Genomic DNA, 24992 nt, shown 5'->3' with positions numbered 1-24992 from the left:
AGGTACCTGAGTGTTCAGTGCTGGTCACATGTATGACACTTCCACTGATTTATTTGACCATGGCCGAGGGTTGGCCTTGAGTTTGTAGGTTAGATGGGAAAGCAGATGTGTAAGTGGTAGTGAGTGCTTAGGGCCGATGTCATGGATCTGGTGTGAGAGCACAGGAGTGAGATGAGGGAGGAGCTTGAAACTCTGGTCAGTGCAGCCAGGAAGGGGCCACGGCTGTACACACAGGGTTGTGTTGTCCCTCGAGTTACAGTAGCTCTCTGTACAGGTTAAAGGGTAGCTTTGCCAAAGTGCTTAAGGGCCAGGCATGGTGGCTGATCCCTGTAATCCCAGCACTTCGGGAGACTGAGGCAGGCAGATCACTTGAGCTCAGGAGTTCAAGACCAGCCTGGGCAACATAGAAAGACCCCGTTTCTACAAAAAAATCAAAAGTGAGCCAGGTGTGGTGACATACACCTGTGGTCCCAGCTACTCAGGAGCCCGAGGTGGGAGGATTGCTTAAGCCCAGGAGGTCGAGGCTGCAGTGAGCCTGGGTGACAGAGTGAGACCCTGTCTCAAAAGAGAAAACAAAAAACTACTTAAGGATGAGTGGCTTTGACCTCTTGTTAGTTTAAAACTTCATGTTTCTTCCTCTTCTTCCCCTTCTTCCCCTTTTCCATGGGTTCTGAAAATCCCCAGCCACGGCAAACACAGAGAGTGTTTGAGCGAGTGGCACGCACATTTGCACTGGGCTTGACTTTCCTCACATCCTGGCCTCTGTAGTGGGCCAGTGAGCCCGGCAAGGTCTTTGTTTTGTTTAATTTTGTGACTCATTCATTCACCCATATCTGCAAGGACTTTGGACATGGCCACCCCCACAGTGCTCTCCCAGCTCCCCGTGATGGTAGCAGCATGGTGGCAGGCCTTTGTAGGACACGATGACATCACATCATTAGGTTCTCTCCACGTGGTGGCTGCTGACCAGTGGTCCTGGAACACCTTTGTCCCTCCTTCAGCAGCAGAGCCCCAGCCTGGGGTGCTCACTGGACCCCAGAAGCCATGGGATTTGCTGTCACTTCCCAGCACAGTGTCTTTCCTCTCTGATGAGCATCTGTGGGCGTATAGCCTTGTGGCTACAAGGTGGCATCAAAGCTGTTGTAAGATCACATTTGTTTTTATTTGAGACAGGGCCTTGCTTTGTCACCCAGCCTGGAGTACAGTGACTCGATCTTGCCTCACTGCAACCTCTGCCTCCTAGGCTCAAGTGATCCTCCCATCTCAGCCTCCAGAGCAGCTAGAACTGCAGGCACTCACCACCACCCCCAGCTCATTTTTGTATTTTTTTGTAGAGATGGGGTTTTGCCATGTTGCCCAGGCTGGCCTCAAACTCCTGGGCTCAAGCAATCCACCTGCCTCGGCCTCCCAAAGTGCTGAGACTGCAGGTGTGAGCCACCATGCCCAGCCTACTTCATTTGTTAAAAAAAAAAGAAAAAGAAAAAAAAAATGGGGTAGGAAGAGAAATGGACTCAGGCATCGTTAGCATTTCCATAGCGCAGCTTGCCAGCCACGCTTAAGGTTTGTGCCGCTCCTTTCCAAAAGCATTCAAGATGGATTTCAATGTTTAAAAGTTGCAGTGTTTGACTCTTAAGGAATAAAACCTGAGAGATTCATCCAGAAATTCAAAATGAGTAATTACAGTGACACTGAGTTTGGTCATGAGGTTCCTGAGCAGGCAAGACAGCAACGGGCCACGAAGGATTTATTTTCTGTCCCAGCCGAGCATGTGGCCACTCGAGCCGTTCTCTGTGTCGTGCTGTTTAGACAGCCCTGAGGACAGCGCTGTTCACTCTCCAGTCTCAGGGCCCTTCTCAAGGAAGGAGGTGCTGGGTGTGGGTATCACAGTGGCCTGAGGACTGGGGGTTGCTTGGCATGATTGGTGGCCCCTGTTAGAGTTACTGTGAACGGCCTGTCACTGCTCAGCTACTGCCAATCTAATTACTTTTTCTCTTTTCTGTTTTCTTCCCGTATTCTCGTTTTTGTTTGTTCTCCACCTGGATTCTGTAGTATAAGTCTGTGTTTAGGTCCTACTCCCAGGATTTCGTGCCTCACCACCAAGCTTCCGTTCCGCCTTTCCTTCCGCCTACCTCCTCTTCCTCTCCACATTTCCCACCTGCCCACCAGTCTCAGAGCTCTGACTTAGCCGTGCCAACCATGGCCGGTCCACCTCCCAGCACCGTGGACGGGCCTCTCTCGGCTTCTCAGGAGAGCAGCTTTCATGGGAATACTGTCTGCCTTCCTTCCGAAACCTCTTTCACTGACTCGGTGAGAACTCAGCGCACACGCACACACACGCGCACACACACACACACACACACACCCCTGCACATGGGTCTGCACGTTTTTTAAAAAGTGGTTTCACTGTTCCTAAAAGACACTGCCTCCCCCTTACTAGCAGTTGGGGGCTGCCAGCACGCACCTGCTGGCAGCATGGCTGAGCTGACAGCTACTGAGGGTCACAAGGTGCAATGGGAGCCCATCTGTTTCCAGAACAGAACTGACTCTTCTATACAAAGTTCTATCAAACTAGGAATCTGATTTTCCACAAATGGATTAGTGGCCATTCAGAGAGGAAGTTATCAGACGCATAAGATACAAAATGCTACCAGCTTTCCATTTAGTTGTCTGTTTTTAGGGAAAGGTAAAAACCCGTTTGCAAGTGTGGAGATGACAGATTCGGGACAAGTATCTGTTCGGTTGCATGTGGTGCTGATGACAGAAGCCTGGTTTCTAGCCTGTTAAAGTACCTGTAGCGCTTCGTCCAACTCAGGGAAATGCTGCCTTGCAGATTGAAGCAGACAAGTACATGGGGCAGAGGAAGTGCAGGCAGCGGACCCCACTCCCCAATATGTGGGATTGTCTTGATGTGTTGCTTCTCTCCCTCCATAATCGTTTCCCACCACACTGGGGACCCCTGCCGTCTCCACTACAGTGGGGCCGCCTCTCCAGGATGATTTAGCCCCGGACACACCATTGGAGAAGCAGCAGCAGGAGACTTGGGTCCCCTCTAGCGCAGCGGCAAGAGGTGGCAAAAGCAGCTTTGCTCTCTGCACCTGGGGAGACCAGAGTGCAGGCCGTGGTGTCCCCTGGCCAGCTGTGAGGGCTGGCTGGAGGGCCTGGCCCATGTGTCTTTCCTCTCGTCCTGTCTCCCCCAGAGTGAAAACGCCAGTGAGGAAGCTGGTGAGGGTGAATATGTCAATCTGTATTCCTCTGGCCAGAGCAGCGAGGAGCTGGCTCCCTCTCGAGGAGTAAGTAACCTCGGGCGGCCTCCTGCATGTGGCCTAGCCTGGCGGGGCTTGGGCCCTGCCCTCCCGAGGCCGCTTCCCCCGCACCTGCTTCTGTTGGGCTGAGCCCCCTCATAGTCACCAGCAGACTGGGCTCCTGCAGGCTGCTGGGAGCCAGCTCGGCCCTTGGGAGAGGACGTGGCTTCCAGGTGGAGGTCTGCCCTTTGCTCCTGCTTCAGTGTGGTGGCACTCCTCAGAGCCTGGCCAGATGGGTCTTCCAGAAATCTCTGGGAGCAGCATGGCACGGGCCCCGGCTCTGTATCCGGTGCTCTCTATGGGGTTCCTTCCTCCCTCATCTTCTGGTGTTGGCTTCATCTTCTGTCCCTCATGCAGAGGGAGGGACTCTTCTCCCCACAGGGCCTTTCAGACCTCATCTCCCTCCCCAGCATGTCCCATTGCTCCAACACTAACTGCTGCCGAGGAAGTGGGCGAGTCTGGCCTGTAGCCCCTGCCATGACTATGCACACCCCCTCCTGAGGGAGCCACAAGGTACCCGACGTCAGCACCCTCGTGACGCTGCTGCCCCAGCTCCCGACCGTCGCGGTACAGCAGTTCTATTGAGCAATCCACTTTCCACATTTTGCTTCAGCTAAACATGAGCAAGTTCAAAAGCTTCAGAAATTGCTCTCCCCACGAGCCCAGGTGGGACAAGTTCCTTGAAGGGAAGCCCATGAGGGCTGGAAGACTCCCAGTGATCCACCCCAGGGCGGGGCCCCACCCATGAAGAGCTTGGTCACACCCGTTCAGGTGGTTCTCTCAGCAGGGTCCCCACAGGGGTTCAGAGGCCCACCCAGAGCCAGCCCTGTTTCACACATTAGCAGGTTGTAGAACATTGAAGAGTGTTCACTCCAGTGGGATTTGACCCTGTCCGTGGGGGGCTGTCTCCTCTGCCGACATGTGCATCTGGCATACCCCAGCTCAACCTCCCCATGGTGAAGTCCATGTGCAGGGAGAGGCCAGCTTCGTACGGCTCTCTCCCTCCACCGTGACTCTTCCAGGGCTCACTGGCTCCTTGCCTTGAAGCACTCTTTCTGTATTTGTCCTGCCCCAGTTCTCCTTGAGGCTCGGCAGCAGACCAGGGATGTTGGGGGCCATGTTGTCACTGAGTAGGGCCAGCCCAGGGACCCAGGAGGAAGTGAGTCTGCCGGAGGAAGAGGGGACTGGCACCCCAGGGCCTGAGAGCTGGCCCTTTGGGGACTGAACCCGGTTGAGCACTGCAGCCCTGAGGACTTCTGTAAATCAGCAGAGTTTGGTTCACGACAGCAGGGCCTAGTGGTTAAGGGCACAGGCTTTGCAGGTAGATAGCCCTGGGTTCAAATCCAAGCTCTGCTGTTTATGAGCTGTGTGGTCTTGAGCAGGGTCCTTGACTTCTGGCCTCTGTTTCTGTGCATGGAGTGGGGACGATGGTGTTAGCTCACTGACAAAGTCAAATGAGGAGAAGCGGGCAGAGCCTAGAGCCCAGTGCCTGGCTGTGCTCGGGGAGAGTGGCTATGACAGTCTTCTTTGAGGAGGTGGTTGAGGTGGCTTTCCCTAGGTTGGCAGCTTACAGATGTTACAAATTGTGGCACCTTTCACTTTCTCCGAAGGCCACATGCTAGTCTCGAGGGCTTGTGTTTCCTGTGATTGACGGCATTCATCGTTAATTTCTTCACATCTCAGATTGCTCCATAGGAACTTGCACTCCACAGCCACTTGCAGGCAGGAATGCTGGGAAGACAGAGCAGCCCCGCAGAGGGCCCCTGTCCAGAACTCAGCACCCACTCCTCTTTCCAGGAACCACCGGCTGGGAAAGACGGACATCCCAGAGATCCCTCAGCGGTCAGCGGCGTCCCTGGGAAGGACAGCAGAGACGGCAGTGAGAGGTAGGAAGTGGACCCAGAGGAGCTGGGTCCCCCGAGAGCAGTGTGCCCACTCATGAGGCCTGCCTGAGCGGCCCCTCCCAGCTGGCCCCTAGGCCTGAGGGTATTTCAAGTTGAAACTCTTCCTCCTTTCCTTATTTCCTTTTTTTGTTTTTTAGAGACAGGGTATTGATCTGTCACCCAGACTGGAGTGCAGTGTGGCACAATCGCAGCTCACTATAACCTTGAACTCCCGGGCTCAAGCGATCCTCCCACCTCAGCCTCCCAGATAGGTGGGACTACAGGCATGCAGGACCACGCCCAGCTGATTGTTTTAGTTTTTTGTAGAGATGAGGTCTCGCTATGTTGCCTAGGATGGTCACCAACTCCTGGCTTCAAGCGATCCTCCCACATCAGCCTCCCAAAGTGCTAGGCTTACAGGCATGAGCCACTGTACCTGGCCCTCTTCCTTTTTTTCTGATTCTCAAATAATACAAGCTCAGGAAGGAAACCGTTGAAAAGCATAGAAAACTGCAAGAAAGCAAGAAAAATCACTAATAACCCCACCCTGCAAAGGCCTTCACATGTAGTTTGCCATTACTTCTTGATTGTTTGCACCTATATTATCTACCTTACAAATTACCCACGATAGCCTTGTCTTTTCTTTTTCAAATCCCAGGCCAACCTTCCTTGGTCTTGGCCTCTTTCAAGTTGATAGGGAGTGTAAAAGACACCCCCTCCACCTACAAACTTGTTATCAGGGGCATTTCTAGACATATGTGTGCATGTGGTGTTGCTAACAAAAATGTCTTGTATATCTTAATTTTTTGCAGCCAAGATCAGGAGCTGTTCATTGCATTTAGCCGTTACAGCTCTTTAATGTCTTATAACTTTTTTTTTTTTTTTTTTTTTGAGACGGAGTCTCGCTCTATCACCCAGGCTAGAGTGCAGTGGCGCGATCTCGGCTCACTTCAACTTCCGCCTCCTGGGCTCAAGCAATTTTCCTGCATCAGCCTCCCGAGTAGCTGGGACTACAGGCATGTGCCACCATGCCCAGCTAATTTATTTATTTATTTATTTATTTATTTTGTATTTTTAGTAGAGACGGGGTTTCACCATGTTAGCCAGGATGGTCTCGATCTCCTGACCTCATGATCCGCCTGCCCCAGCCTCCCAAAGTGCTGGGATTAGAGGCGTGAGCCACCATGCCCGGCCGCATTTTTCAATATTAGCACAAACCAAACCTGACCAAGTGTAGAAATATGTAGTAAATTTCCCCAGTATGCACCTGTGAAATATGATGTGTAGGATCTGCAAATGGGCACTCCCACCTGCAACTTCACATTGACTTCCCCTTCTCTGTGAAATGTTCCACGTGTTTAAGCTTTTCGTCCCTCCTTAGGTCAAGCTTTAGCCACCTCTGGGGTCTTTGGTGACCTTAGAGCAAGGGAGTGCCTACTTGTCATTATCAGGGCTCAGCATGAATGGTTGAAGAGGCAGTTAATAAAAACAGCAAAAGAAAGAAAAAAAATTAGAAAGCATTGCATAGGGACCCGTTGAAGAGGGCCACCTGCCCAGCCCGCCTCCTGGCCACTCTTGTGCTCTCTGACTTGTCTCTCTGACTTGTCTGCCCAGACTGAGGTTTCCCCAGGTGTGAAGCCAGGAATGGTGTAGTTTCTAGGTTAATACCTGGGGCAGAGTGTGTGGTCCAAGCAAATGCAGCTCCTGGGTGTGCCACCAGCTTCACTGGACCCCAAAGTATTGTCTTCAGAGTTCCAGATGGTTCTCGTGAAAGAGAAGGATGAACACTTTGACTGCTCAGAAATAATTATGGGATGTTGTCCCTCCATCAAGGCCAAACCACAGGCTGAAATTGACAAGACGTGGAGCAGGGATCTTCTCGAGACTGGGCAGGGCCCACACTGACCCATCCATATTCTTTTACTGAAGGCACATTTTTTTTTTTTTTTCCTTGAGATGGAGTCTCACTCTGTCACCTAGGCTGGAGTGCAGTGGTGCGATCTCGGCTCACTGCAACCTCCACCTCCTGGATTCAAGTGATTCTCCTGCCTCAGCCTCCAAGTAGCTGGGTTACAGGTGAGCACCACCACGCCCAGCTAGTTTTTGTATTTTTAGTAGAGACAGGGTTTCACCATGTTATCCAGGCTGGTCTCGAACTCCTGACTTCAAGTGAATCACCCGCCTTGGCCTCCCAAAGTGCTGGAATTACAGGCGTGAGCCACCACGTCCGGCCTAAAGTCACATATTTTTACATCTCAGATACCTGGGGTTAAAATGTGACCTGTGACCACAAGACAGGCCAGAATAAAGCAGAGGAACGTGGAGGAAAATGCCAAGGGAAAGCCAGGCCTATCTGCAGGCCCAGCTTCCACTCTCCCCAGAGCACCCTAAGCTGGGAGACTCATCTTGGACACCCCCGGCTGTCCCACCTTCCCCTTCGTGGGAAATGTTCTCTCCCATCCTTCAGCCGGCAACTTAGGCTCAGTGCTGCAAGCCTCGGCTCACTCATCCCATTCCAGAAGCCTCCCGACCTTTAGACGAGGCCAGACCCCCTGGTTGTGCTGATGGTACCCTTCTGGGCTTCCCCTTTCTCTGTGCTACCGTGACCACTTGTTTTAAAATTCTGTCTCAAAAAAAAAAAAAAAAAAAACTGGGCGCGGTGGCTCATGCCTATAATCTTAACACTTTGAGAGGCCAAAGCAGGAGAATCACATGAGTCAGGAGATCAAGACCAGCCTGAGCAACATAGTGAGGCCTCATCCCTACAATGAACAAAATTATCCAGGCATGGTGGCTTGTGCCTGTAGTCCTCGCTACTTGGGAGACTAAGGTGGGAGGATGGCTTGAGCCCAGGAGGTCAGGGCTGCAGTGAGCCAAGATCGCACCACTGCACTCTAGCCTGGGCTACAGAGGGAGACCCTGTCTCAAAAAAAAACAAATAAATGGCTGGGCATGATGGCTCACACCTATAATCCCAGCACTTTGGGAGGCCAAAGTGGGCAGATCACGAGGTCAGGAGTTCGAGACCAGCCTGACCAACATGGTGAAACCCTGTCTCTACTAAAAATACAAAAATTAGCAGGACATAGTGGCATGTGCCTGTAATCCCAGCTACTGTAGGAGGCTGAGGCAGGAGAATCCCTTGAACCCAGGAAGTGGAGGTTGTAATGAGCCAAGATTGCGCGACTGCACTCCAGCCTGGGCGACAGAGCGAGACTCCATCTCAAAAATAAATAAATAAATAAATAAATTAATTAATTAATTAATTCTGTCTCCTGCTCGACTGAACCCTCAGGGACAAGAGGCTGTGTCTGCTTGGTTCACAGCTCTTTCTTAGTGCCAAGCAAAGGGTCCCGTGGCAAGTTGGTCCTTGGAGAAGACTTGGGGAGCAGCCTCAAGAGCAATGCGGCTTTCTCTCCCATTCTGCTTGCCCCTTTGCTCCTCCTCTCCCTAAATGCTGACTGTGCGGTGGGCCTTGGCAGAGAGTGGCTGAGACCATCACTCAAACAGCTTAATGGAACCTTTTTATTTTCCCAGTGGAATCACTTCTGTGTACAGATGGGACATCTGGAGGCAGCAGCGACTGTCCTGTGGCCACACAGCCAGTCAGTAGCAGAGCCAAGGATCCAGTCCATAGTGACGTAGCTGCCATCGGGGCAGGCATGTTCCGGGAGCGGTTTCGAGCCGTGCACACCGGCAATGCCTTGGCCTCCAGGCATCGGGAGCTGAGCCGGTTTGACACTTGCAACACAAACCACTTCTCCCCGCAGGGCCCCAAAGTCACCAGATGCTCTGGAGTCGGCTCAGTCGGAGGAGGAAGTGGACGAGCTGTCCCTCATCGACCACAACGAAATTATGTCCAGGCTGACGCTCAAGCAGGAGGTGAGGGCTTCCCGAGCTGGGGCTTTGCAGCCTGGCCCCACAGAGGAGAGCAGGTGGGGCGGAGGAGAATGTGATCTTGTCATAAGCGGAACAACCCTAGGAGGCTTAGAGACCAAGTCTTTCAATGCCCCTGCTGAGCCTCTGGGCTGTGGGCTCTGGAGGGGTAGACTCCAGGGGAAGTGTGCCCTCTCCTTCTGGTGCTTACAGAAAGTGATCTTACACAGGTCAAGTTCTGCAGTCTCTCTAGCTAAAGATGCCAGAACTCCTGAGGGTGTGGAGATGGAACCCATGTAAATGCTCTGCAGACAGAGCCTGCGTGTGCTCGGCCCTCACTAACGGGAAACTTTTTCTGTTGTTGAAAAAATAGCCCCACTGTAGCTTCAGCCTGGGAGACAGAGGCAGAGGGATGGCTTGAGTCCAGGAGTTCAAGACCAGCCTGGGCAACATAGCAAGACCCATGTCTAAAAAAAAAAGAAAAGAAAATTCAGGCCTGGACACTGTGGATTCCCTGGTCCTGTGCCTTGCCTGTGGAACCTCGTTGGTGAAAACAGGGCCCAAACCTGTGACAGTAGAGAGGAAGCAGGACAGAAAGTGCCCTGCCTCTCCCTCCTGCCGTGCGGTGCTAGAAGTGCAAAGGAACAGCTTCATAAAGCAGCCTTGGCCCGCACCAGGAGGCAACTGTTTTGGGGCTTCGATTTGATGACACATGGACAAAAGGGCAGATACTGCCCTTTGCACACTCCTAGGCAAGGATGTGCTGGCTCTGGCCATGGCAGGGAGCAGCCCAGGAATGTGTCTGTGCCTTGGGCTGTCACACGCAGGCAGGGCTGGTGGGGGTGCTCACACAGCTGGGCTCCTCTGCAGAGAGGTCCTTGCCATATATTTCTTCCTTAAAATCAGGCCAGAGGCATAGTTCCTACTCCTAGAGGTAAACCCAAGACAATCTCAGGCCTCTGGAGTCAGGAGGTAAAATACCAAAGCCTAAAAATAACAAGGTGGGCGAGTCCCGGAGTGCGTACCGCAGCTGAGAGGGCTGGTTCCGTCCGTCCAGCCTTACAGAGCAAGGAGCATAGAGGGCCAGGGGCAGAAACAGGCCTGGGGGTTTGTCCTGGACCTCCGTTCCTGGCCCTAGTCACAGCTCTTTTTTGCTGTACGCTGGGTGGCCTCTGTTTGCCCACGTGGAAGCAAGACTTGCTTCTTAACAGGTAGGTGGGTTGATGGCAGGTGTGCAGCGTCAGAAGTCATTGAATATCTCTGTCTGTAATGCTTTGCTGTCCTCTAAGGAAGGGCCCCATGGAAGAACCTGTGCCAATGCAAGTAACTTCTACTTCCACCTGGGGAGACGAATTTAGATTTAGGGCAGCTTGCTGCAGTTTTGGGGAACATGAACATGCTTAGAAATAGCCCTGCTGCCTCCACAGGCATCTTGGGCAAGGCTGGGGACTGTCTTGCTCCCAGGGGGTCCTACCTCACCTCTGACTTCTGGTTTGGTGAGCAGGGAAGGATGGAAGGTGCTGTGTCCCCTGGCCCAAGTTGTGTGCTCACAACAGTGACATTTCCTGGTGCCTTGGTGCCAGGGCAGCTCCCAGGCCATCCAGCTCCCAGACACAGTCCAGTTTGTGCCTGTCAGCAAGCACAAGGTGAGTCTGGAGGGTGCCCCTGGCATTGCAGCGCAGCCACACTGCTCCTGGGCCGAGGAGCACAGAAAGAGAGGGGACTTGGAGTCCCTGCAGTGCATTGTCTTTGTCATCTCAGTCCTGCCTGTTTCTTCCTAACTGATTCTGTGAAGGGCACGCTCTGCCTCATACCTTCCTTGGCTGCGTTCATTACAGGGTGACGACGGGCCGGACGTCCGCGGAGGATCTGGGGACATCTTATTGGTCCATGCTACTGAGACTGACAGGAAAGGTAGGTGCCCTCACCGCAGCGGCCTTTGTGTCAGCGAGCTCACTAGATTGGGGCTGCTCCTGCCCCGGGTGCCACTCGGCCTCCCACCACTATCCTGTCCCCTCCTGGCAGCCAACCCTGAGCAGGTCTGATCAGCAGTCCTGGTGCGCCTGAGTCAGAGCAGGGAGAGCCCACCTTGGGGGACAAGTAGATCATGTTCAACTCCAGGCGTGCGTGGCATCTGTCCTCTACTGGTACAAGGTAGTGACCCCAGGGGCTCCAGAGTCCTTGAGGGGCTCAGCGCATAGTAAGCGCGCCACAGACAGCGCCTTGAGTGATGGCATGTCACCCAGTAGTACTCAAGATAACATGCAGGTACCTTTTGATTCCTTTCCTGACTGCTGAGTCACTCTATTGTTCCAGACCGTTAGACCGGACTTCACTCACATACTCCACAAGGAAATTCTTGAAAGTTTGTTCTGTCCAGGAACCTTCAGTTCTGTAGCAGTGGCCTCAGTTTCACAGCACACAGCTGCCCCACCCCACCACGCATTCAGTGTGCTGATTGAGGGGGCTGGAAAAGCAGGGACCACCCCCTAATCCCTAAAACGTCCTGTTGGGTGGACTCTGCTAGCAAAAGAGCTGTCATTCCCCGTCATGTTCTGGAAAAGAGGTGCCAGTGACCTGATGGGGCACGGCCGCAGCACCCTTCACTGCCTGCCTTCAAGGGGCCAGCACCACCCGACCGGCCAGTCTCTCCACACACTGCTTCTCTTTTTACATTTAAAAAAATGATTTAAAAGGTGATGTCAGAGCAATGGTGAAGTAAATTGTGGAGGGAATGAAACACCCACCTTGAAATCCTAGCCCAAACCGCTTCATTTCTGTAAAGGACTCTGTCCCTGTGTTTCCTCAGCACGTTTCCCAAAACGTGACCCAGAATGACTCGGAGAATTTCTGAATTATGGAAGTAGTACTAAAAAATATTTACATTGCAGAAAATTAGAAAAAAAGAAAAGATGGCTCCCACAAACTCACCGCAGCCACTGTTCTGCCCTCCCCTTCACTGTTCCCTCACCCTTTGTTCTGACCAGGGCAGGGCCCAGACCTGGCGATGCTGCATTCTAGCCCCAGCTGTGCCATGACAGGCTCGGAGGGCCCCTGGGCAGTCCCTGGGCTTCTCGGCCTGAGCCGACTCCACTTGTTGAAGGGGTGAACGGTGCCTGTTGTTGTGTGGATTATGTGAGGGAGTGTGAAACCTGCCCCGCATGTCAGCAGTGCTGGGGGCGTGATCAGCAGCATCCTGAGTGCCGAGTGCAGCCCTTGCTTGGCTTCTCTGCAGTGAATCCCCCTCCCTGCCTGACACAGGGGAGCTCCATCCTCAGCCGGGCATAGGAGCGACTTTCATTTCCTTTTTGTCCACAGCAAGGGGCTGAAACGGGAGCTGGCTTCAGACCTCGGCTCCAAAGGGTGAACTCCACTGTCCTGTCGGGTATAGCCAGCTGTGGCAAGGCTAGAGGGGTCCCCGAGACAGGACAGCCAAGAGGCTTCTGGCTTTTGCTGGCTGGACCTGCTGAGAGGAGGCTCTGTGCTGGTGGGAGCTTTGCCTGATTTTATCAGCAGAAGGGTTAGAGGCTCCCCAGAACCAAAGTTGTACCTAGGAAGTATGACTGAGGCAGAAGCCACGGCTCCACTGGGAGGGTGAAGCACCTTGCGGCAGTTAACAAAGCAAGGTCCTTGGGCAGGTGCATCCTGCAAGCCAGAGACTGCACCAGCAGCACGAGCAGCCGGGAGCCCCGTGGCTCAGGCCCGTGGAGCCCAGCCTGCCGAGCAGGGCTTGGCAGGGAGAGGCCATGTGGGGGTGCTTTGTGGTTGCGCAGCCCTGCTCTCAGGTGTCAGGACCTGCACGGGAGAAGGTCAGGTCAGCCTCAGCCTCAGGCCTCAGCTCAGATCCTGTCTGTCCCTTGGCAACTGTGTGCCAGGCCTGTCACTTAGCCCTGGAGCTTCCAATTCCTTAGGAGGAAAATGAGGGACAATTTCGGGCCTTTTAGGGCTGTCACAAAGACCAGGTGAGCCAGGGCGCACAGAGTGCTCAGGGCTGCACTGAGCGTCCTGTGATCACTAGAGGGGTGGCACAGCACTGCCTGTCCCAGAAGCCAGGCGCTGTCCCATCTGCCATAATCCAGGGCACAGCAGATGGGGGAGGGCTCTGGAATTGGGCAGACATGGGCGCAGACCCGGCCACATTGCTTGTGGGTGGTGTGGCCTCGTGCCTGGGCTCCTCCTCTCTCGGCGGGGTAACAGGACTCTCTGTCCTTGTGGGATTGCTCTGTGCATTGAAGGATGTGGCATATGTTCAGGGCGTGGCCCAGTGCTCACCAGCGAGTCCCACAAAGTTGTCATGGCTACTGGCAATGATGCGCCCACAAAGGCCAGTTGACTTGGGCCCATCCTTCCAGAAGCAGGTATGGGTCTATGCTGGTGCCGTCTCTGCTTCCTTCCCCAAACACTCTTTGAACAAAAATCCAAGCTTGACAGTGAACTGGGTGGGTGTGGGGGCCCAGGAATGAGCCTGAGCATGGTGCAGATGGGCCCTGCTGTGATTCCCAGCCCAGAGCCTCCCTCACCTGCTGACCCTACCCCACGCAGCCCCCAGTGCAAGAGCAGACATGGGTTTTCCTCTCTTGTTTGATGCAGGAGGGGATGGGGCAAGGGTGGGGGCAGGAGCCAAGCCAGCATAACTCAGCTGGAGACGTAGGTTCCTCGAGGTTCCTCTACCCAGCAGCTCGGGAATGAGTGAGAAGGTGGGAGCAGGTGGTCTGTGCCCAGAGCACAAGATTTAAGCAGTGCATGTTTGCACCCAGCCTCACAGTGAGGAGCACAGCTGCGGAGCCTCCTTGGGCCTCACACCTCAGCAGGCATGGGGGGTGGCTGCAGGGAGTGAGTCTGGCTGCCTGTTGGCTCAGGCAGTGTCCTACATTTTAAAATTCCACTTTTTTCTGTAATATCAGAGATAGCACAGTTGAGAAGGTGTCACCACAGCAAATAAATAGGGCTGTTGTAATTCCAGAAAGTCTAGGAGTCCCTGACTGGTACCAGCCCCCTCTGAGAGGAGGCAGTCATGGAGAGGTGAGGGGTAGGCTGGAGCTGCCAGCCCACACCTGCCCAGTGGCTGGCACCATGCCCCTCCTCGGTACCCGGCCCAGGCTGTGCCTCTTCAGCCTGTCCCTTAGGACCCAAAACATGGAATTTCCCCAGATTTTTGTGATTGGACCCTGCCATCTAAAAGTTCTGACCAGGCTCGGTGGCTCACGCCTGTAATCCCAGCACTTTGGGAGGCCAAGCTGGGTGAATCACTTGAGGCCAAGAGTTTGAGACTAGCCTGGCCAACATGGTGAAACCTTGTCTCTACTAAAAACAAAAATCAGCCAGGTGTGGTGGTGCGTGCCTGTGGTCCCAGCTACTCGGGAGGCTTGAGGCAGGAGAATCACTTGAACCCAGGAGGCAGAGGTTGCAGTGAACCAAGATCGCACCACTGCACTCCAGCCTGAGCGATAGAGTGAGAGACCCTGTCTCAAAAATAATAATAATAATAATAATTTTAAAATAAAAGTAATGCCTAGGATTTCGTTTCAGGATCCTGCTGACAAGTTTGAACAGATGATTTTCTTTGTGCCCATGATGGCTAAGACCCTCTGAAGCATCAAGCCTTAGGACAGGCAGAGCCTCTCAGAGTCTAATCCAGGGCTGGCTCCTACCTGGAACAGGCATGCTGCCGGGTTTTGATGCCTAGGGCAGGCATCACTCATCAGCCTAAGTGCCCTTTTCCGCTGGGACCAGAGTTGGCCTCAGCTCCCACAGCACGGTTCTCCGGGCAGCACCATCATCGGTAGAAAGTGCCCATGAGATAAAACCCATTCCTGTTTCCCCTCTCTGATCTGCCGTTTCCTTTGAGAGATGGACAGAGAGGACGTGTGACTTCTCTGGGACATGCAGGCGGAGGCACCAGAGTGGATTCCCAGGCCCTCGGCTCCCTCGCCCATCCCACTCCCCGTGCCGTCTCCCCTGCCTCTCTCAGAGCAAGGACTCAAATCCACCCTGGCTCCCACCCCCAGCACTCTGCGCCCAGACAAGCAGCTTGCATTGCTTTTCCCTCTAGACTTGGTGTTGTACTGCGAGGCGTTCCTGACCACCTACAGGACCTTCATCTCCCCAGAGGAGCTCATCAAGAAGCTGCAGTACAGATATCCTTTCCTTCCTGACCCACGGCCCCTGCACCATGGGCATTTTGGAGAGAGAGGGGCCCTCTTGCCCCTCGGCCCTCATGGGGGAAGCCGAGCAGCATGTTGGGTGGCAGTATGATTGAAGTGGGGACACAGGAGCCCCACGGACCGAGGTTCCCACCTCTACCCTCCTGCATTCCAGCTTTGAGCTCAGGCAAGTTTCTCATCTCTAAAAGGGCTGAGTGAAATGATGTGAAGAGGCTGGAACATAGTCTGGGATTGTGTGTCTGGTGGCGGTTGTGGTCACTGGATGATTCTAAAAAAGAATTAGACATGCCCCAGACGCCCCTGCAGAGACCCCCATGATCGGCTCCAGCAGCTTCTCAGAGCTGAGCCCCAGGGTGTTGGGCACGAAGGGTACCAAGACCCAAATAGACAGCTCAGGGGTCAGCACAGTCACCTCCCCCGGAGTGGACCCTGCGACTGCCACATCCACAACTGGAATGGGCTCCTGTCCCCAGATCTACCCCATGGTCCCACCCTCAGTAAATGTCACCCTCTGCAGTAGTGGCTGAGGAGGACCCCAGGGACTTGGAAGGACCCACTTGTGTGACCTGTTGCCTCTTCAAGTCCGAACCTGCCCACCCTAAGAGGCTGACCTGCAGCTGCTGCTCCAGGAGGGCAGCCTGGGTCAGCTGCTCCTCAGCCACCTCTTTGCACATAGCCCACGGCTGCCATCTGCTGGGCAGCCGCCACCACCTGGGTAGGAAGTCCTGAGTCCTCCCGCGCCCCCGCTCCTTCCTGTGTGCCCTGAGCCTTCACTGCTCTACTCAGGGCCTTCTGCAGACCTCCTGGCCTCCCGTTCTCCCCTCGTGTTGACCTTTGGAATCCCTGATCTATCAAGACAAACATGGACATCTTCCATTGGCGGAGCCTCAGGTCCCCAGCAAGTTCTGTCACTCAGCACCTGCTCACAGGCCTGACTCAGCGAATGGCTGTCACTCACACATGTCGAGGACTTGCTGGTCGGGCGAGATGTGCTTTACACATGTGCTTTCACCTAGCTCTATGACCATTTTTTAATACGTGTGTGTGGGTGTGTATAAAATTACCATGTTATACATGGGGCCACTGGTCTATAACTTCCTATTGTGTAATTGAGGAAACCGAGGCCCAGAGACGTGAAGGACCTGACCCATGTGGCTGCTTGGTGGGAGAGCAGCCACACGCCGCTTGCCCCGCTGCTGCCTGCGCCCAGGCTCTCAGCCTCTGCCCGGCTCAGCCATCGTGGAAATATTGCAGCATCAAGGTCTGCAATATTGCAGCCTGGTTGGCTGGCGACCCCTGTGCAGTGGGCCAAGCCACTGTCCCTGGTACGTTGCTCTGTCCTGAGCCTCATGACTCGGAAGGTCGTGGATCACTAGAGAGCAGGCAGGAGGGTGGTCAGAGAGGTCTGGGGAGTCGATGGCGAGCACAACAGCCAGGCAGGAAACCCTGACCACAAAGCAAAGCCCGACCTCAGGGCATGAGCCAGAGCTGGTTGGGTGCTTGAAAGGCTGCCCTGGAGACAGGGAGCCAATGTGGAGCATGCTGCCGCTCTGGGAAGAGAGACCCGGCCCAGTGTCACAGAGGCGAGAGCTCCCCTGCAGAGCCCAGGGAGGCAGCTTCAGGATGGAAACTCACAGAAAGACTGGAGGGAGATACTTCTGGCCTACGCACCTGCCCAGGGACCTGGGGTTTTGAGGGTGTTTGGTTTGGGCCCACCATTCTCTGCCTGAGGTTCAGCAAGGCACTCTACATGTCTGTAATCTCACGGGCACTTCGGGGTGAACCCGATGGAAAGACGGGTCTGGACAGTGCAGCGGAGATGGCATGGCAGGGAGGAGAGGGCAGCAGCCGGGGGCATCCCTGGGGTCAGACACCTGTGCTCAAATCCTGGCTTTATAGTTGTTCCACTGCGCTAGTCCCATGCCCTCGTTTCTGGATGCCAGTGCTTTACATGCAGGGAGATGGGCACATTGTGAGCGCTCAGCGAGTGGTCACCAGGAGACAGTCCTCCACTTCCACCATCCCTGGCCAGCCACATGGCTATTTCTTTAACCCGTGCTCCACATACGAGAAATTCTCTCCCTTTGCCGACACATTCAAGAAGCGCGTCAGCAAGAACACGTTCTTCGTGCTGGTACGGGTGGTGGATGAGCTCTGGTGAGTGCTTCACCCTTGGGGTCCTGGGGGCCAGTGGGGAGGCAAAGGCTCCATTCCACCTGCTTCTCCTGCCCACCGGCTCTGTGCAGAGCTGGCTCTTGCCTGCTTTATCTTGGTCCTTTGAGAGAATGGCCTGTCCCCGATAGACCAGGGTGAGGTGGGTGAGGTGTTTCTCCACCCTGCACCCAGGCCCTGGATTTCCTCATGAGGTCCCTCCTGGACCCTCAGGAGAGAGCCCGTCCCACGCATCTGCTCCCATGGTATCTTAGGTCCAGTCTCCAGCAGGCCGTGCTCTCAGCCGCCAGCCATGGTGGAGGCTGTATGGAGGCTGGAATGGGAGAGGCCACCTCTCCCTCGCTCCTCAGCGTTTCCATGGCTGGCCATCTGACGGCATGGCACTTGCCATATCCATTCCGCTAACAAATCTCCGTCAGGCGGACTGCCTTCCTCCTGCTGGGGGAGATGACCATGGTAAGTGGCTGTGCGGCTGGGAAATGGCCACATGTGGACAGTGCTCAGCAGGGCAAGTTGGGGAGCATGTAGTCTGAGAGGCTGGGAAGTCTTGGTGTCTCATTGCCCAGTGGGAGCAGCAGCTCCCCAGGGCGGGATTTGTGTGGGACTTGTCCCTGCAGCCCAGGCCCCAGCAGAGTCGCTGGCGCTTGTCCAGCGCCAACAGATGGCTGTTGAGTGTGTGGCAGGTGCTTGTGACCATCCCAACACCTCCAAGAACACAGGCAGCCATCCCAGGCTCTTGTCTCCTGCTCTCTTCCCATGAGAAGTTTCCCAGCCCAGCTCTGTGCCGGTCACGGCCCGTGCCCTTTGTGTGTCTCAAGGCAAAGACAGACTCTGCCTGGGCTTTGTGTTCCTGCTCCTCACCTTGTGCTCTTTGGTCCTTCAGCCTGGTGGAGTTGACAGAAGAGATCCTGAAGCTGCTGATGGAACTGGTCTTCCGCCTGGTGTGCAACGGGGAGCTGAGCCTGGCCCGTGTGCTCCGGAAGAACATCTTGGACAAGGTGGACCAGAAGAAGCTACTCAGGTGTGCCACCTCCGGCCAGCCCCTGGCGGCCCGGGGGGTAGCAGCCAGGTGAGAAGCCCACCTCTCCAGCCCTGCCTCTTCCCCAGGAGCCGTGCCTTTCTCAGTTTACCCTCCGTCCCTGCCAGCCCCACAGCACCATCCTGGTTCTGCACAGGCCTTTTGATGAGGTGCCTCAGGAACAGCCCCGTAGATCCCTGGGGGCTGGGCCTCTTCTCCAGGAAGCACATATTGGGTGGTGATCCCTTTGTGACCAGGAAATGGGCAGCAGGGCATGGGGCTTCATAGGACAGGGCAGGAGTGCACACACCCTGGGCTGTGGTCAGTTCTGGGTTGTCCCAGCATGAACATGGCAGTGGTTGATGCTAGTCTGTGGCCCGTCCCCTCGACACTGACGGTGAGTGTCATTTGCAGCTATACGTGTCTGTTGAGTAGTGGGCTCCTTCCAGTGAGCGCATAGCCTTCGTTTCTTTGGCACCATCTCTGTTCTTGCTGGCCACCTGAAAGTGGGCTCCAGCCGTGAGCGAGCCTTCTTGGCATCTCAGCTGTCCATGAGCTCACAAGGGAAACTCAGGCTCCTGATTCCAGAAGCTGCTGGACACACCCAGCAGAAGCAGGAGAGAAAGGCAGACAGCAGTGTCATCCCAGAGAGAGGCAGGAGGCCAACAGGGCCCCAGGGAGCCTTTTGGGGCTTCCCCACCCCATAGCCTCCATGCTCCTGCTGGGCAGAGAGGCTCTCCTGCTCTGATGCCTGCAGCCCAGGCCTGCTCAGCCCTCCCCACCCCTGACGGCTCTTCTCACACCTCTGTCTTCCAGGCCGGGGACCTTGCACGACTTTCACAGCCATGAGATAGCGGAGCAGCTAACGCTGCTGGATGCTGAGCTCTTCTATAAAATAGAGGTACAGGCTGCTCCTGCCAGGGGGAGCCACGCTGGTTATCCCTGAATGAGAGAAACCCCCAACACGGGAAAGCTGGGGCTCCACCTCCATCTGCCTTCTTTCCTTTTGTAGATTCCTGAGGTTTTGCTTTGGGCAAAAGAGCAGAATGAGGAGAAGAGCCCCAACTTGACCCAGTTCACGGAGCACTTCAACAACATGTCCTACTGGTAAGAGGGGCCCAGCGCCAAGCCCTGTTGCTCTGGATGGTGGCACGTCTGGGTGGGCTCTGCGTTTTCCTTTGCAGGGAGCTTGAATGGTAGGAGAAGGAGCTGCCTCTATCTGTTAAGCTCCTGGGTGGCCCTGTGAGCACTGACCATGAATGGCAGGCAGAGGACGGGCAGGGACAGGACTGGGCTTGCTGGAAGTGGCCACCTGGTCCAGGAGGCTCAGCAGGGAAGAGTGCCAGGGTCAAGGAGCGATGTCTGCCATAGGTGGTGTTGGGAAGGGCGTCGAGTTTGCCCTCCTGCCCTGGTCACTGCCAGGCGATCTCAAGCTGATGCTCACACTGACTCTGCCTGACAGAACAGTTAGCAAAGGAGTGGGCTCTACAACGTTAATGTTTGCATTTAGTCTTTAATTCGTGTGTGTGTGTGTGTGTGTGTGTGTGTGTGTGTGTGTGTGTGTGTGTGTATGTGTGTGACGGAGTCTTGCTCTGCAAGGGTGTGTGTGTGTGTTTGAGATGGAGTCTTGCCCTGCAGGTGTGTGTGTGTGTGTGTGTTTGAGACGGAGTCTTGCTCTGCAGGTGTGTGTGTGTGTGTGTGTTTGAGATGGAGTCTCGCTCTGTCGCCCAGGCTGGAGTGCAGTGGCGCGATCTCGGCTCACTGCAAGCTCTGGCTCCCCTCAAGCTCTGGCTCCCAGGTTCACGCCATTCTCCTGCCTCAGCCTCCACAGTAGCTGGGATTACAGGCGCCCACCACCACGCCCAGCTAATTTTTTGTATTTTTAGTAGAGACAGGGTTTCACCGTGTTAGCCAGGATGGTCTCGATCTTGTGATCTGCCCACCTCAGCCTCCCAAAGTGCTGGGATTACATGCATGAGCCACCGCTCCCAGCCTAGTCTTTAATTCTTAAATCAAAATGAATCCCAGTAGTGTGTTTATAAACCAGAGCTCTTGTATCTTCAAGAGGCGACAAAGCCCCCATAGCAGCTCAACATCAGGCAGGACCCCCCAGAGCTCAGCAGCTGTGCCACCCCCACCCACCCACTGTTGCCTCCAGGAGAATGTCTGATGTGTTTTAAAGGCCCCTAGATCGTCTCCCCTTTGCCTACCTTCCTCCCCACAGAAGCACTCCATCCTGGGGAAAGCATGTTTAACTGTGGCAATCCAGGGTAGGGTTTTGCCCAACAGGATGTGGTTTCTAAGGCAGACGGAAGCTGCACACAAGGCCCCAAGCCTGGCTTCTGACACCAGCCTCTGGCTGGTTGCAAGAAGCTCAGGGGCACACTCCACAGGGCCTGGCTGCACAAAGGTGCGAGTGCAGTGGCTCACATCTGTAATCCCAGGACTTTGGGAGTCCGAGGCAGGAGGATCACTTGAGCACAGGAGGTCAAGACCAGCCTAGACAACATAGAGACCCCCCTCTCTACAAAAAATTAAAATTAGCCAGGTGCAGTGGTGCACACCTATAGTCCCAGCTACTCGGGAAGCTGGGGCAGAAGGATCAGTTGAGGCCAGGAGTTCAAGACTACAGTCAGATATACTCACAGCACTGGGTGACAGATCAAGACCCTGTCTCTTAAATAAAAAATTAAAAAAAAAAAAAAAAAGGAAGAACCAGCAGCACAAAGTGTGGCACCTCCTCCAAGTGACCCTGGTAGTGGTCCCTGTGAACCACAGGAAATTGTGGCCAGCGTGACATCCCTGCTGCATTTATTGCACAGATGAGACTGGCCTTTGGCTTTGGTCTCGGCTTTGGTTGCTACTAAGGTTCTTAGAGTTTCCTTCCCTCGTGGCTGCCAAAGGTGACCTCTTACCTCACATGCTAGCGGGTCTCCCCGAGCCAGTCGGGCACCGCACAAGGAATTTGCCCAGCCCCCTGGTACTTGGGGTCCATCCTTGTCAGGAAAGACTCTGCTTTCATCCTCCTGTGCTCCACCTGCAGATTTGAAGCCCCCTTTGGGCCTTCACCAGATTTCCTTATGGTCACCAGATTTATTCTCACCAGATTTCGTTGTGCCTCTGTCCCAGGATGTTATGAGCTCCTGGAGAGCAGAAACGAGGTCTGTGCCTGGGGCAGGCTGCAGGTACTCAGTAGGGGTGGGCTCGTGGCCACTGGCCTGGGGGTCATACAGGTCCTGTCTCCACCAGGACGCCTGGGGCCTGCAGGGACCTGTCAGCTCAGCTGTTTCTTTTTCCCTTGGTCCATGCAGGGTCCGGTCCATAATCATGTTACAAGAAAAGGCCCAGGACAGGGAACGGCTGCTCTTGAAGTTCATCAAGATCATGAAGGTAATGGTGGCCAAGTCCTCCCCAGGCCCCCATCATCAGTCCCTGCTTAGGGAGCCCGGGACCCGCCTGCCCTCCTGCCTCACAGCACCGCCCCTCTCTCTGCAGCACTTGCGGAAGCTGAATAACTTCAACTCCTACTTGGCCATCCTCTCTGCCCTGGACTCGGCGCCCATCCGCAGGCTGGAGTGGCAGAAGCAGACTTCAGAGGTGAGTGGCCTTGGGGCGTGGGTGGGAGGGTGGCTGGTAAGGGGGGCCGCCCAGCCCTCAGGCGACCAGCTGTGGCAGAAACTGCTCCCACTGGAGCAAACGCTGGGCCTAGGCCCCTGCTCTGCCACTGACATGCTGTGTGGCCAGAACAGCTGCCCTCCCACCTTCGTGTCTCTGATCCCCAGTCTTCAGGCCCCAGGGAGCTTTGAGGTTGGTTCTGGGGTGGTCACGTCCTGGTGTTCTGCCGCCACCCAGCAGGCCCATCCCTAGGTTCCCACCTCCCCCGCCCCCGCCCACCCTCAGCCCGTTCTTCTGAAGGGTCTGCATCGGACCAGGTGCTGTGGTAGGTGCTGGGGACGCACTGTGAACAGCCCAACATGATGTTGGGTGAGTTTCTGCTGGATAAGCACTAAAAGAAGAAGGGTGGGCAGGTGGACCAGCCCAGAGGAAGTGTCACTCATGCTACCATCTGTAGAGGAGGAGGAGTTTCCTGGGAAGGGAAGAGAATCAAAGGGGACAAAGGAGTGCACAGCCAGGAGCAGGTGGGGGTCGGCACCTCCAGGGACAGGAGGAGGCCGGGAGACCACATCCGGGGAGAAGGGGACCAGCTCTAGGTCATGAGAGCCTCAGGAGCCTGGTGAGGAGTTAGACCTTTATCCTGTGTAGGGAAATAATTCTGCAAATGGGGGCAAAACCCATGGCTTTGAGTGTCAGCCAGGCCACCCAGGGGTCATGTCAGGGACCCAAGTTCAGCCAGGCCACCCAGGGATTGTGTCAGGGACCTGAGTATGACCAGACCACCCAGAGGTCATGTCAGGGACCCGAGGGTCAGCCAGGCCACCTGGGGGTCGTGTCAGGAACCCGAGTGTGACCCAGGCCACCCAGGGGTCATGTCAGAGACCCGGGTGTCAGCCAGGCCACCCAGGGTCTTCTTATTCAAGCCCATGTTCAGGGATGGTTGTAAGCTAGTGTATGGGGAGAGGTGGGAAATTCACATGGCCTCTCTGCATGGGGGGTCCTGAGGAGGCAGCACTTCAGGGAGAGGCACCTAACAGGAGAAGAGGCAGGAGAGGGGCCTTCTGAGCGGGGCAGGGCTGCCTGAGTCTCCTAGGTGGGAGCCCCCCGCCCCTGCAGGAGAGAAGCCGCCCAGCCCTGGGGAGGGCGAGGTCACATGCTATCTCTAGTTGGTCCTCCCTGAGTACAGGGCAGAGCAAAGGCAGCTCTGAGCCAGGAGTGACGCCACTCAGTGTGTGCCTGGGAAGCTCCTCTGGCTGCGCTGCCGAGCAGGGCCAGGCAGGAGCCCATCTTCCGGGACGTCGTACACACGCAAGCGCTGGCTGCCCACGCACAATGAGTACCGTGGGCTGTTTCTCCACAAAACGGCCTGAAGTCCCCCTATGACCAGGGGTTGGGATGACACTCGTTGAAAAGGACAGAATCCCTGCTGGCCAGGGCCAGGACCCACACCTGGCTGGGTGTTTGTGCATAGTGGGACCTGTGGAGTTGGGCAGAGGGTGGTTGGCCCTCCAGTTAGTGAGGAGGACCAGGGCTCTGCCCCAGCATTGCCCCAGCACTCGCTCACCCCTGTCCGGTCCGGTCCTGTCCTGTCCTGTCCTGTCCTGTCCTGCCAGGGCCTGGCCGAGTACTGCACACTGATCGACAGCTCGTCCTCCTTCCGAGCCTACCGGGCCGCCCTCTCGGAGGTGGAACCGCCGTGCATCCCGTACCTGTGAGTATCAGCCCCTCCAGGCCCCCAGCCCCACCTGGGTTTGCCTCCATTGCTCTGTGGAAGATCTGTCAGGTGCCGGCAGAGAAATCCTAGTTTAAGAGTTTCTAATGGAGACATTTGTACTTCGGTTTTACTTAAGGTTCTTATAATACAGTTATAATACATAATATACAATATGTATATATAATATATAATGCTTCTTATAATACAGTTTAAACAGAAAAGAAGGGCTCAGGTGAAGAATACGGGTTCTCCTTCCCCAGCCCCCAGCCCCACTCTCATTTCCTTCTGTAGCCTGCCGGTGAGCATGTGCAGACATACATTCTCAAGATGTATGGCTCCTCTCCCCACACACGGCATCACACAGTATTCCAGTGTCCTCACACGTGGCTGCGCATTAGAACAACCTGAGGATGCGCAGCCACCGAGGAACCTTGAGAGCCTTGGTGTAAAGAAGTTCAGAAAGTGCTTCCTGAATGTGGACCATGGGCGAGAGGAAATATGTGTTTCATAGAAAAGGGACATAGCGGAACAACCAAAGCCAAACAAGTGTCTGTTGCAGGACTTACGAGAGCCTTTAGTATATACTGGTAGACACTGAGAATCTCCAAGAGACCAAAAACGCAGCAGCCTCCCAAGGCTGAGTGTTCAATGGCACATCCTATAGGGTTACTGCAGGGCTGCCCTCGAGGCCTCAACCCTCGGAGATACAAATCCCCAGCCTTTCTGCTCTGAGCTCTAACAGTCTTTCCCACCGTGGCTCCACATCTGCTCCCTCAAGCTTGAGTTCTCCCTGAGTGGAGGAACTGCTGCCATCCTTCTCATCTGGCCTTAAGTCCTCTGCAGTCAGAAGCACCTATTAAGTTACTACACCTTGTTTGTTTCTTTGTTTCTTTGTGATGGAGTCTCACTCTCACCCAGGCTGGTATGCAGTGGCATGATCTTGGCTCACTGCAACCTCTGCCTCCTGAGTTAAGCATTTCTCCCACCTCAGCCGCTTGAGTAGTAGCTGGGATTACAGGCATGCGTCACCACACCTGGCCTGTTTCTTTGTTTGTTTAATAAAGGCGGAGTCTCTGTCACCCAGGCTGGAGTGCAGTGGTGCAATCATAGCTCACTGCAGCCTTGAACTCCTGGGCTCAAGGAATCCTCCCACATCGGTCTCCTTAGTAGCTGGGATTACAGGCGCACACCACCATACCCAGCTAATTTTTGTATTTTTTGTAGGGATGAGGTCTTGCTATGTTGCCC

General features: G+C 55.0%; 1 protein-coding gene across 5 annotated transcripts in view; it reads left to right on the top strand.

Moving 5' to 3' along the window:
- RAPGEF1 (Rap guanine nucleotide exchange factor 1) overlaps positions 1-24992 on the top strand; it is a 163963-nt gene that overhangs the window by 132676 nt on the left and 6295 nt on the right. For 2 of the 5 annotated variants that reach the window (XM_058445300.1, XM_058445299.1), the window contains exons 13-24: positions 2050-2307; positions 5100-5188; positions 8956-9067; positions 10900-10975; positions 15114-15187; positions 17279-17382; positions 18281-18466; positions 19232-19316; positions 19428-19522; positions 21727-21805; positions 21911-22012; positions 23644-23741. In XM_058445300.1, coding sequence (XP_058301283.1) covers positions 2050-2307; positions 5100-5188; positions 8956-9067; positions 10900-10975; positions 15114-15187; positions 17279-17382; positions 18281-18466; positions 19232-19316; positions 19428-19522; positions 21727-21805; positions 21911-22012; positions 23644-23741 — 1358 coding nt within the window. Of the gene's footprint in view, positions 1-2049; positions 2308-3197; positions 3291-5099; positions 5189-8955; positions 9068-10899; positions 10976-15113; positions 15188-17278; positions 17383-18280; positions 18467-19231; positions 19317-19427; positions 19523-21726; positions 21806-21910; positions 22013-23643; positions 23742-24992 lie in introns of all 5 variants that reach the window. The other 3 variants (XM_058445301.1, XM_058445302.1, XM_058445298.1) reach the window with 2 other exon arrangements.

This window comes from Hylobates moloch, unplaced genomic scaffold (genome assembly GCF_009828535.3).
Source record: "Hylobates moloch isolate HMO894 unplaced genomic scaffold, HMol_V3 SCAFFOLD_10, whole genome shotgun sequence".
Taxonomy (NCBI): domain Eukaryota; kingdom Metazoa; phylum Chordata; class Mammalia; order Primates; family Hylobatidae; genus Hylobates; species Hylobates moloch.
The sequence above is the reverse complement of the archived record's forward strand: the minus strand, read 5'-3'. Positions and strand labels throughout refer to the sequence as shown.